The following is a 12,198-nucleotide window of genomic DNA, read 5'->3' as shown; positions in this document are numbered from 1 at the left end:
TTACCTCCCATTATGCATCCTGTAAGAGAAGAAATGGGGACAGACCACACCCCTGTCCTTCACGTTTTCATCATGCCACTTGGGCTAACATTGTGTTCGTCAAATAAGACTCATGCTGTCTGTACCAATGATCTCCTTCCTGACTTGGAAGTAGGAAATACAGAGCTATTCCCCAAATGGTGCTGATGGCAGTCAGGAGTCATTACTGTTTTCTTGTGTCAATTTTAGATGCTATTGATTTTCTGTTTGGCTATTTTATGATCTGGCAAACGTGTCACCCGCTTCTTCCCAACTTTTGCCTTCCTTTCCTCTTCTGAATGCTGTTGTACCACTACACAGATTGGAGGCCATACTGAGTGTTCATATTTTTATGGGGCTGTAAAAAGTGCCAACAAGCTGGGACACAAAGACCTTCCATTATGTTCTTTTCTTGGATTTTTGGTTTTCTGAACTATTTTTTTATACTTCCATCTTTCCTACTCATATCTAATTTTCAAGTGTTCATTCACAAGTGTTTGACTCAAGAGCTCAAACCAATCCCATCCTGTCTCACTGCCATTTTCTTCCTGAATCCCACAGTCATTTAAAGCAGGCGGCTCTCAGAGCCAGCTAGTGTGTGCCTCTGGCCCTCCCCTGGCTGCTTTTCTGGTTGAGGCTGTATCACCATGAGCCACTTTCTCACCTTTCTTCGCTGAAAAGCTTTCAGGACCTTTTCTTAAGTTTCAGTCTAGGAAACTTTAATTCTACCTTGGCTTTTGTTTTCTTAAGTCTTTGGCCAGGTGAACATGTAACCAGTTACCAGTAATTCTTAAAGAATAATACTCACATGGCTCTTCGTTTTTTCTGTTTACCTCATCTACATGCTTTTAACACGTGAATGCATAAGAACTAGAAACTTTTCTGATTTTCAGGGTATGCTTGTATTTTCAGTCTTGGTTTACAAGGAAAATGACTAAACATGTTTTCGCTCATCATGCAAGTTAACAACCCATATGTAAGAGAGTCTATCAGTCGAGCCCAGAAAGCCTTCGTATAATGCCACTCGCCAGCATTTAAGCCCTCTTCACTCTCTGCTAGGATGTATAAAGAGCAGACATCTTAGAACTCTAGTCATGTACCCTTTTCAATGGCCTTAGATGTGATCATGTGAATTACGATGCTTACAGATAAACTGTGTGTGACAATAAATCTTCCTCCATAGGTCAGAGAGCTCCCGGTATCTCAAACTCTGGAGATTTTATAGAGATATACAGATTATACATTTCTTTCATGAAGGACACATTGCCCTCTCATGTCTGCTTTCGAGAAGGACTCAGCCCTCTCGACTCACAAGATCATCTTTTGGAGTGGCACACTTACAGTGACAGTTCTTTAGTCACAAGCTTATCTGAGAGCTATCTCTGAGACACAGTCTAGAATATTCTTTGCTTAAATTACTCCTAGTAAATTTCTCCATAGTTAGTATAAGGAAAATAGTTTTCTTATGAATCTGATTGTCTAAGGCAGGAAAATGTCTACGATAAGAATAAGGACTTTAGACTGTTCTGCCACTCTGCTTTACTAGGTCAGATGGTTTAATACTTTCCTAGGACTAATTTTCATCTCTAAAATAAATAATCCTTTCCTACAAAGATAGGCTTGTTTGGCTAGAATGAGCCTTTCCAGAGTTGATCCTGGGAAAATTCATCATAAGAAGACAAATGTCTGAGCCAGGAGGTTGACTGTGAACATAAACAAGTCAAGAATAAATAGGGATATGGGGGAGGAGGGAAGAATCCAGAGGCCGTGTGTTTCCATAATGAAGGCCAGTGACTTGTTCTCATGTTCTGATTTGGTGCATTGGGGTCAATCCCAGCAGAACAAATCCTCTTCGATCTGCATATCCTCTGTACTTTTAAATTTGTTTTCTTAGCATATCCTTGGCTTTAAAGCATGTTTAGGCATGTTCCAGGTCCCATTGGCTCTCTATACAAAGGAATATCACCAAGTAGAAGGAATTATGTTTACTTGGAGTTGAATTGGCAAGTGAATTTGTTCACAGTATTTCTATTAATAAGAGATGGAGGTAATACATATTTTTCTTTCTTACATGATACTAAACAGAACTTTAAAAACAAACTACATTCTGGTCTATATCAAATCTCATTAACTAAACTTGTTGTTATGGCAATTCTCACTTGGAGCTAATTAGAAGCTGACTAGGACACTTGAAGAAATCGATTCTGGTCTGGAATTGAGCAGGAGTTTCTGACTTCTATAATATGATATTTCTATTACATAGTACGTATTGTTAGTTGGGATTGCCTTATAAGGATTAAACCATGTGCCTTTGGTTGCTATGCGTGGTGTTTATTTTGTTTACTCCTTTGTTGCTTCTCAGGTCCTTCTATTTCTTTTCTTTTTTTCTATTTTTGATTGTTCCCCCTTTCAAAGTCTCTAAGGTCCAGAATAAGCCAGGGACTTTGGAACATAGATGTTAATTTAAGGTAGATTAGAAAGGCTACACGGAGCCGGGAGGTGGTGGCGCACGCCTTTAATCCCAGTACTTGGGAGGCAGAGGCAGGTGGATTTCTGAGTTCGAGGCCAGTCTGGTCTACAGAGTGAGTTCCAGGACAGCCAGAACTATACAGAGAAACCCTGTCTCGAAAAACAAAAACAAAAACAAACAAACAAACAAAAGCTACACAGCAGGTGTTCAAATCACTTCTGAAACCTTCCAACAGGAACCATGGCTCAGAATGACTGATTTCTATTGCTTCACCATTTACAGCAAGCAGAACTGGCATCCTACAACATAGAAAAGGACTAAACTTGTAGCTCAGGTAGTAGAGCACTTGCCTGGCATGAAGGAAGCCCTGGGTTCGTTCTCCAGCTGTCTTAGCCAGGGTTTCTATTCCTGCACAAAGCATCATGACCAAGAAGCAAGTTGGGGAGGAAAGGATTTATTCAGCTTACACTTCCTGCTGTTTATCACCATAGGAAGTCAGGACTGGAATTGACACAGGGCAGGAACTTGGAGGCAGGAGCTGATGCAGAGGGCATGGAGAGATGCTGCTTACTGGCTTGCTCTGGCTTGCTCAGCTTGCTTTCTTATAGAACCCAAGACTACCAGCCCAGGGATGGTACTATTCACCGTGGGCTGGGCCCTCTCCCCTTGATCACTAATTGAGAAAATGCCTTATAGCTGGATCTCATGGAGGCATTTCCTCAAGGGAAGCTCCTTTCTCTGTGATAATGCCAGACTGTGTCAAGTGGACACACAAAACCAGCCAGTATATCAGCACAACCTAAAACAGGGCTCAGTGGTCAAAGCCTCTACTCCCAGCACTTGGGAAGTAAGTTGATCAGAAGTTCAAGGTAATCCTCCTCTGCTGCATAGGGAGTTAAGGCTAGCCTGGGCTACATGAGCCTCTGTCTCAGCAAAACAAACCAACAAAGTAACTACAACAACAATATATATATATATATATATGTGTGTGTGTGTGTGTGTGTGTGTGTGTATGTATGTATTAAAGTTTCTCTAAGCCATGCTGCTTTTAAGATGTAAACAGATTATCTGGAACAAGCATAGGTTGATGTAAGAAGCTCACTATATGTTTGTCAAAATACATAAGGTTACTTCAGCAAATACTTATGGAAGGGCTGAACAGTGTAAATAGATGGAAATTAGTATAATACTAAAAGTTCCAAATATACTAAGTACCATGGGTGTGGAAGCCTGGAGAAGAAAATACACAGTCTGGCTCTAGCATTCTCAATTTCTGAGAAGCTGTTATTTGCAAACATTTAGGGAACAGTAAGACACATGTAGCAGTGCACTGGGGAGACGTGTAGGTGAAGCTGGAGGGCAGAGTGGGAGGAGTCTGTTGTCCCCCCTTCCCCCCCCCCAAAACACACACACACACACACACACACACCTTCCTAAGTTCTGTCTTGCTCATCTCTGATTGCTGCTCATGGCCTGCAGGGGACGATCCACAAATGATGACTAAGGGAATGATGAATGGACTTTGCTCTGTAGGAAAGGGCTGTGTGGAAACCAGTCTGGGTGTGGGGGGAATTGAAAGACGTGTCTAGTTGAATGGCATCTCGCCCAACGATTTGATAGTCATGATGGTGACAAGAGTGGAAGCAGGGATTTCAAGGCCAGAAAAACAAGTTAGGAAGCATTTCAAATCTCAGTGTAGGTCAAAGAAGACAAGGATAAGAATTGGCTTTAGCTCAGAGGTCCATCTCTGAACTAATGTGTGTTTCTTTGAAAGGAAAAGGGCAAAGCCTGGCTAAGGGTCACTTCACCTCTCTGTGACACCTACCAAATGTAGCAAGCTTCCCATCGACGCTAGGAATGCTGAGGTTAGCACTTTCTCCAAGTCTGTGGGAGCAAGGTCACGTGCGTTGTTCAAAGCTTCGGCTTCAAATCGACCAGTTCCACAGTGTGTGTATGTGGTGTGCCTCACAGCCCAAGCAACACTGCATCGCTGAGGCTAAATTCCAGTTTGATAAATGTTACGACAGGCAGTCGAAGGCATCTATCAGAAACTCTGCTCCCTTCATCTGTCACTGCGATGGCAAATGATACACACAAAGCCATTTTAGTTGATGGCTCTTGATGAAATCATGGCCGTAACCCATCGTGGCTGTTACCAAAACCTTTTATAGAGAGAACCCATACTTTAACAAATCAAGAATCCAGTGAGAAGTACAGGTGTGTCAATAAACTAGAGTAGTGTAGGGGGGTGGAGAAGCATGCTCTCCTTTGTGTGGAAATGTGGACCAGAACCTAGAGGGTCATCGGGTGGAGTGATCAATGCTGGGCCTTCTGCCCTCCCCTCCATCTCTTTTAGCCTGTGATGCTCAGATGTTGTAGGCAGGCTCCTGGCTGATTCTTCTTCCCCTGTTGCTTGCCAGACCAGTGTACCGTCCAGCAGTGATCAGGATTACATTTTTAAGGCATTCTGTATTCATATTCCCTCAGTCAGTCTCCTCCTAACTAACTTCCTATGGTTTGAACTCAGATCTCTGACTTTTATGTAAGCTGTTTGTAATGGACAGCCTGTTTGTTATGCCTCATACTTCCGTACTTCCCATGAAAAAGACCACATCAGCCCACTGTGCTCCTTGAATGTCCACAGCTTGTGGCTCAGGTGTCCCATCCCCCCCTTGCCTTTGCACCCATTCTCCGTCAGTTCAAACTATTCTTCTCCTTTTTGCTTGTTTGGTTTTACTTTTTAAATCTATTCTTTTATAATTTCATTGTATCTTCATGTAATTGTATACAATTATATGTGTATAGTTGTGTTATATAATGTGTATAATGTCCTTTCATTGTCTCTCCCCCATATTTCTGCATCATATTTCTCCTCCCGTTGGACTCCTTCTTCTCACCAAGTCCCCTCCTACTTTCACAGAGATCTTTGTTTGTCTGTGGCTTGCTAGAGTTCATTAGGGATCGCTATATGGGCATGGGAGGGGTAACTGGTGGAAGTCCCGAGAGCAAACGACTGTAAGGACTCAGGGTTAAGTGGGTGGCCAAGGCTCCAAGAACATCAGGGAAGAGGGAGCAGGAAGAAGGTAAGCGCTGTCTTCTAAGCATGACGTGGCTGTTAACACCCATGAACCCAAGACAGCATCGGCTACCTGCACAAGGTCTGCACAAGACAGGTCCAACAACATTCCATCATGGGACCGGGAGGAGCTTATTTGTCTCCGCCCCTCCCGGAAGAGATATAGGCAATTAATGGTTGCTGGAGGCAGGGGGAACCTCGGTGGTACAGCTACAGGTAAATTGACCTTCTCTTTCAGGGCACAGGTCACGGGAGCTCTCTTCCAGTAAGTCCTCCATATCATTACACCAAGAATTGTTCTCCTGACCCTAGGATCCCACCACATGCCATAACGACATGTGTTCCGAGCAGATGCTACTTGCATGGGGTTTTACCGTACATCTATTTTTCTTTGTAAAATTCAGCTAGGGTCGTTTTCTTCACCTTTGCATCCCACTGCATCTAGCAGAGTATCTTGACTATATTTGTTAAATTTAAGAATTAGCTGTAGTTTTTTTTTCCTAATTTATTTTTTAGCTCCGATTGGATCATTTCTTTGTATATGCAAGTATTAAAACTTAGACATAATGTGGCTGGGAACTCTAAGGTCTGTTATCATCTGCCTTTCTTTTTAAAGTTTTAACCATCATTGCTCAGTTATGGTTTAAACATTAATGTATTTTAATCATTTTAGTATTTTGAGTGCCAGTACTTGTGTATATTGATACTATTACCAAAAGGAATTGATGCTTCCTCAGGGCTATGCTGGCAACATTTTGAGGTCGGTATAGCTTAGCTCAAATAATCATTCTTTTAAGATTTAATTGTGTGTGTGTGTGTGTGTGTGTGTTGCCAGCATGTGTGTCTGTACACCAAAGGTGTGCCTGTGCCTTGTGGAGATCAGAAAATGGTGTCAAATCCTCTGGAACTGGAGTCTCACATGGTTCCAAGTCACCATGTGGGTGCTGGGAACTGAACCCAGGTCCTCCAGAAGAACAAGTGCTTCACCAACCACTGAGCCACCTACATACCCCCATCTTCCTTCCTTCCTTCCTTCCTTCCTTCCTTCCTTCCTTCCTTCCTTCCTCCCTCCCTCCCTCCCTCCCTTCCTTCTTTCTTTTTTTTATTCTATTCAAGTCTTTTTTTAAAGAAAATTTTAGTGCACTAGTTTTTTGCACAGCACGTATGTCTGTATGAAGATGTTGGATTCCACTAGCATTGGAGTTACAGACAGCTGCGAGTGTCCATGTATAGGATGCTCAATTTCTATAGGTTATAGGAATTGAATCAGGGTCCTCTGGAAAAACAGCCAGTGCTCTTAACCACTGAGCTATCTTCCCCAGCCTCCCCAGTCTCATCTTGCAAGCTCATAGTTGTAATGCTTTTAGTTGTAAGTAAAGGAAATCAACACTAGCTCAAGTAAAATGGGCTTGGAGAGAGAAGGCAGAGTGCATAGTAAGCCTGGGTGCAGCTGATGACCAGATAGAGTACAGTGAGCCTCACAGAAACCAGCGCTGAGTCAAGCGCCAAAGCTGCACTCAGACCCACAGGGGACACAGACACTCTCTAAGCCCTGGGTCATCCTCTTCCTCAACTCGCATCACTAACCCTCAACATCTTACTTAGCTTACATGGCCAGAGTCTGGTTATAGCGGCTCTGCCTGTATGGAGGTCATCTGAGGTCAGATGTCCACACGTGAAGACAACTGTATCCCTCCAGTCAGGCCATGCTAGGCCCTCAGCAGACGACGTCCGCACGCTAATGGCTCTTTCCATTTACGTCCCTCATTACCCTTTCCCTTTGGTTCCCAATGGCCATTCATTCTTTTCTACCTAAAGTCCTCACCTTCCAGCCCTGGTGATCTGAATCTCTTCATCCCAAAGGTTTCTTCTCAATGGAAACCTTATTTTGGTATAAATTATTGACCTGTCGTTCCTCTGCAGAATATGCATCTTAACAGTCAATATCCAAAGAAAACACTACTATAGCACAGACATTGGTGATTAAGCTCACCTCTCATGTTTTGTGGCTACTTTGTATCCTTTCAAATAACCTAGATGACTAAAGAAAAAGTCCTCCGATTCCTTCTTTCACAGCCTGGGAATAAGGGTTGGGTGACCTGAAATAAGACAAAGATAGTTAATGAATATGGGATACTCTCCAGATGACAAAAGAATCACCATGTTGCTCTCTTATTTCTAGAACATGATCCTCGAATGTTGCTCTGAAATAGCAGCCCTGTTTTCCACCGACAAAGACAAAGACCCCTCGCCACTGACTGAGGTATGCACCTCCCCGCTGAGCCTGTCTGTACCACGTCCCTTTTGCTGTAGAAATAGAGACACAGCATGTATCCAACTGCAACTACAGCAGACTACACTTCCTGAATTCACATGCAAAAGTCCTACATGTGAACTTATAATAGCATATTACTCAGTTAAAAGTTTTTTTTGTGTTTTGTTTCTTGTTAGAAAACTTCAACTGGTGAGGAAAGTTATAAATAGAATTAAAAAGGAATCACTTCATAGCCACCATTCTGTGAAAACTTCTCTGTTAGCATTTGGAGGATATCTAGAATTTTCCCCATGTATACACAATAGAACTTTACATTAATGGAATCAATTTTACATACAATATGAAACTTACTGTTTGACTAACCAAAAATGCCATAGGGGAATTGTTTTGTATGTGAAAAGTCTATTTTATCATGTTCAGTGCCTTAAAATAGTCTCATTCTTTTGCTCACCAAGCGCTATTTATTATAAGGATTTATGTAAAAATCCTTATTTACTTATGATGGAACTTGAGGTGTGTGTATACATGTGTATATATAAAATAAACATACTATATAATTAGCCATTTGATGGGCTGGACAGCTGTTAAGTTCAAACATCACACACACACTACCTTCGCCCACCTCCCAAACTGCTTCATCACGCTAGGTAACAATGCTACTCATGAACAATTAACTCCCCATCCCTCCCCACCGACCTCCCGTACTCCCGGTAGCCTCTGTTCCACTTTCAGCTTCCCAGTCTGCCTATTCCACGTTCATCATAGAAATGGAATTGTGTCATACTTGTCCCTTCCTGTGTGGCTTACTGAATGTAGCATAATGTTCTAAAGTTATTCCCAGTGTAGCACATGTCAGTATTTCATTGTTTTTTTTCTTTTGTATCTGCACTGGGTCTGTATACCATGTGTGTTTATTCAGTCATCTGATAATAGGCGTTTGATTGTGCCTACATCCTGATTATTGTATTACATTGGTGTGTGTGTTCGCCTCCTGGCTTCAGTGCGTGGGCATATATGCTTAGGAGTGGAATTACAGAATCACATGGTAATTCTGAGATTAACTACTGAAAGATCTCCCAAACCGTTTTCTTTTTATCGGCAGCTGTATAACCTTTGGTGCCTGCAGACAATACTCAGGGTTTTGACTTCTCAACAATCTTACCAACACCTGTTACTTTCCCTTTATTCCTTCTCATGACTATGCTGGGGGGTGTGAAGTGGTATTCGGCTATTCGACGTGTGCTTCTTCAATGATAAAGGATATCGAACATTTTCTGGTGTATTCTTCAGCCATCAGCATATCTTCTCAAGGGAAATAGCTCTCCGATCCATTGCCCACCTTTGAGTTGGTATGTTCATGTTCACTTCAGTGGTGATAGCAAATGGTCCTCTGGAAAGGACACCGGCTTTCTCTCCTGTCAGACATCAACGGGGCAATCAGCTTGCCAAAACTCCCATCAGCATTAGCAGGCACTCCCTCACCTAACTCTACTCTACTTAAGTGAAAAATCATATGCCACTATTTGATTTGTATTATTAATAAGCCCAGAGGTATTTCAGATGTCTGTTGACAACTTCTGTTTCTCCTTTGTGAAGTAGTGGCCACGTATGTACTTGGTCCTCAGCTATTTAAGGTGAACTGTCTGCCTGTCAGGAAATCTTGTCTTAGCACTGGGGTGTGAGCTGTGTCAGCAGTATGTCCCTCCCCTCACAGAGCTGCCTTTTAGTAAGGGAGTAGCCAGTATTCATCTCCATAACCACCACCAGCAGCAGAAAGTTAATTTTGAATTTTTTTAGTTGCTAAAAAATAAAAAAAAAGAAAAAATCCATACATTAGGATAGGAAGTGTCCAACTGTAGCCTGTGAATGAATTTGCGCTGACAGTTTAAAAATAAGGATTTATTGAAAAGGTATGCTCATTTGTTTACTTGTGGTCTCTATGGATGTCCTGCTATGCCATCAGAGGTAGGTATTAAAAGCTGTATGTCTTCCAAGGCCTAAACTCTCCCTTTCCAGGAAATATTTGCTGGGAAGGGTCATAATGTCATAGTTTCTTAAGGTTGGTCAGGTCTGAAGAGCCACGGCCACACTGTCCTGGGCCTCTCATCAGATTCTTAGCTTTGGGGACAGCAATGCTGCAGCTTCTGTGTTTATATTCTCAAAGCGGTTTGTTAAATTAAATTTTAATTCCTTTTAGATTTGAACTCCTGAATACAGTTTGTGTTTTCCTTTTAGAAAATCAAAACAAGACAGCTAACAATGTGTCCCTTGTTCATTTTAAAAATAAAGAACTTATTTTGTATTAAGTAAATATATAGCTCCGAAGTAGAGAGCATAAAAACCAAGCTTAAATTTAATTTGGGTAGATTATATTTGTGTGCTGGGCTCTCTAGAAGAAAAGAATGAATAGATGTCACGTGTGTGTATGTGTGCTTGTGTGTATATGTGCATGTATATGGTATGTTCATGTGTGCATGTATAGGCATATGGTGTGTGTGCATTTGTGTGTGTGTGTGGTGTGTAGGTGTGCACGTGTGTGTGTGTGTGCACATGCATGTATATGTGCATGCGATTTGGGAGGGATTCATTATGTTGACTTGTATAACTGGAGGCTTGAGGGTCCCACAGTGGCTGGCAGTATGCTAGAGAGCCAGAAACCCCAGCAGCTTCTCAGATGAAGATGCTGGAAGCCTCAGAACAAGGTAACTAATGATCCAGCCCAGCCTGAGGTTGCAGGTCTGGGAACTCCCCTGCGGTCACCCAGAGTGCATGCATAGTGAAGGGCTGAAAAGCTGGAGCCAGATGGGCAGAGGCACCAGCATCTGTCCTGAGTACAGCCTTGCAGGAAAAGTGGTTCCTGCCCACTCTGGCTGGCTTCCTCCTTCCGCCTTTCTTCATGCAGACACTCAGCCAATGCAGTGTTGCTACCTTCATTGAGACTTGGTCTTTCTCCCTAGATTGCTGTCCCACATGCCAGTCATCTCCAGAAACCCCTTCACAGGTCACGCAGAAGTGTGCTTGACTTATCTCCTAGGTATCTCTCTGCCTAATGAAGCTGATGATGAGAAGTAACAATAAAAATTAACTATCATTATTGTTCAGTAACGGATCTCCAAAAAGTGTTTCATGAGATACATAATGAACAGTGTCTGTGAGTTCTGGATTCTGGCGGATCCGGGTTGAAATCCTAGTCTCACGTGTTAACAGTTGTATGACCTAAAGCTACATATATAAAGTGACGTAATGATGCCAATGTCTCCCAGTCATTGTGAATATTAAAACAGAAATGTGTTAAATATGTATGGGAGGGCCTGATATAAGCAAATGCTTAGAACTGGGGTATCTACGTGTGACCGTTGTTATAGAACTGGGGTATCTACGTGTGACTGTTGTTATTGTTGTCCTCACTATGTGTGAATGCTTCAGCTCCTGGTTAACTCATTTCAATCAGAGTTTTAGCACTTAAATTTATTTTTTATGGTCTCAAAGCTAGAAGAGGAAAGAAACCATGTTCTCTGCCCATTAATATAAGTCACTATTGAACCTGTAGCAATTAGACCAGTGTGCAGGATGGTACCATGGGATCATAGTGGCATAGGAGGCATAGGATCGACCCGTCTAAGAGATGGTGCCATGAATTTACACTTGACCTCTGCTGAGGCAGACTAACCTGACAGTGCTGGGATAGGACGTGGGAATTTGTGAGCTTATCCCAGTGAGTAAAATCTTGGATAAGCAAAGTGATAGGTGTTAACAGGTTTTTTTTTTTTTTTTTTGAGACACCATCTCAATGTACAGCCTTAACTAGCCTTTGTAGACCAGGGTGGCCTCAAACTCACAGAGAACCACCTGATCCTGCCTCCTTGGTGCTGGGATTAAAGGTTCACACCACTATGCCTGGCTCTTTGAGACATTTTTGTCACTGATATGAGATCTTGTTATGCAAGAATTTTAGTCATTACTGAACACGCCTACTACAAATTACCTCGGCTCGTCTCACCTCTACCTAATTAAAATAAAAACTACTGCGCAAAGGCCATCACAGAGAAACTTAGAAGAGCAAGGGGATAAAGGAGTGTCCATGCAGACCTTCTTGGTGACAGTCATAGAGTATCAATGACAACTAGGTTTGATTTCATGTCACACAACAACAAAAAGTATCTCTTTAATTGCCTGCATAGGTTTGAATTATTAGTTTCCAAGCTGTCAGGTAGGATTCAAATATAATGCTAAAATTATTTCCACTGTCTTGCTATGACTAAACCACCCATGGGAGGATGAGGTCCTTTTATACAGCTCCCTGTCCATCATTAATAATTGACTGTCAGCTGTATGCAGGACAACTGTGTAGATAACGTC

At 42.2% G+C, this 12,198-nt stretch overlaps 1 protein-coding gene across 1 annotated transcript in view; it reads left to right on the top strand.

Moving 5' to 3' along the window:
- Cfap54 (cilia and flagella associated protein 54) overlaps window positions 1–12,198 on the top strand; it is a 283,790-nt gene that overhangs the window by 255,990 nt on the left and 15,602 nt on the right. The window contains exon 67 of the mRNA XM_028783037.1: window positions 7,747–7,827. Coding sequence (XP_028638870.1) covers window positions 7,747–7,827 — 81 coding nt within the window. The remainder of the gene's footprint in view (window positions 1–7,746; window positions 7,828–12,198) is intronic.

The sequence above is a fragment of the Grammomys surdaster genome, unplaced genomic scaffold, assembly GCF_004785775.1.
Source record: "Grammomys surdaster isolate TR1022 unplaced genomic scaffold, NIH_TR_1.0 958, whole genome shotgun sequence".
Lineage (NCBI taxonomy): Eukaryota > Metazoa > Chordata > Mammalia > Rodentia > Muridae > Grammomys > Grammomys surdaster.
Note: the sequence above shows the minus strand (reverse complement) of the source record. Positions and strands in the feature narration are given on the sequence as shown.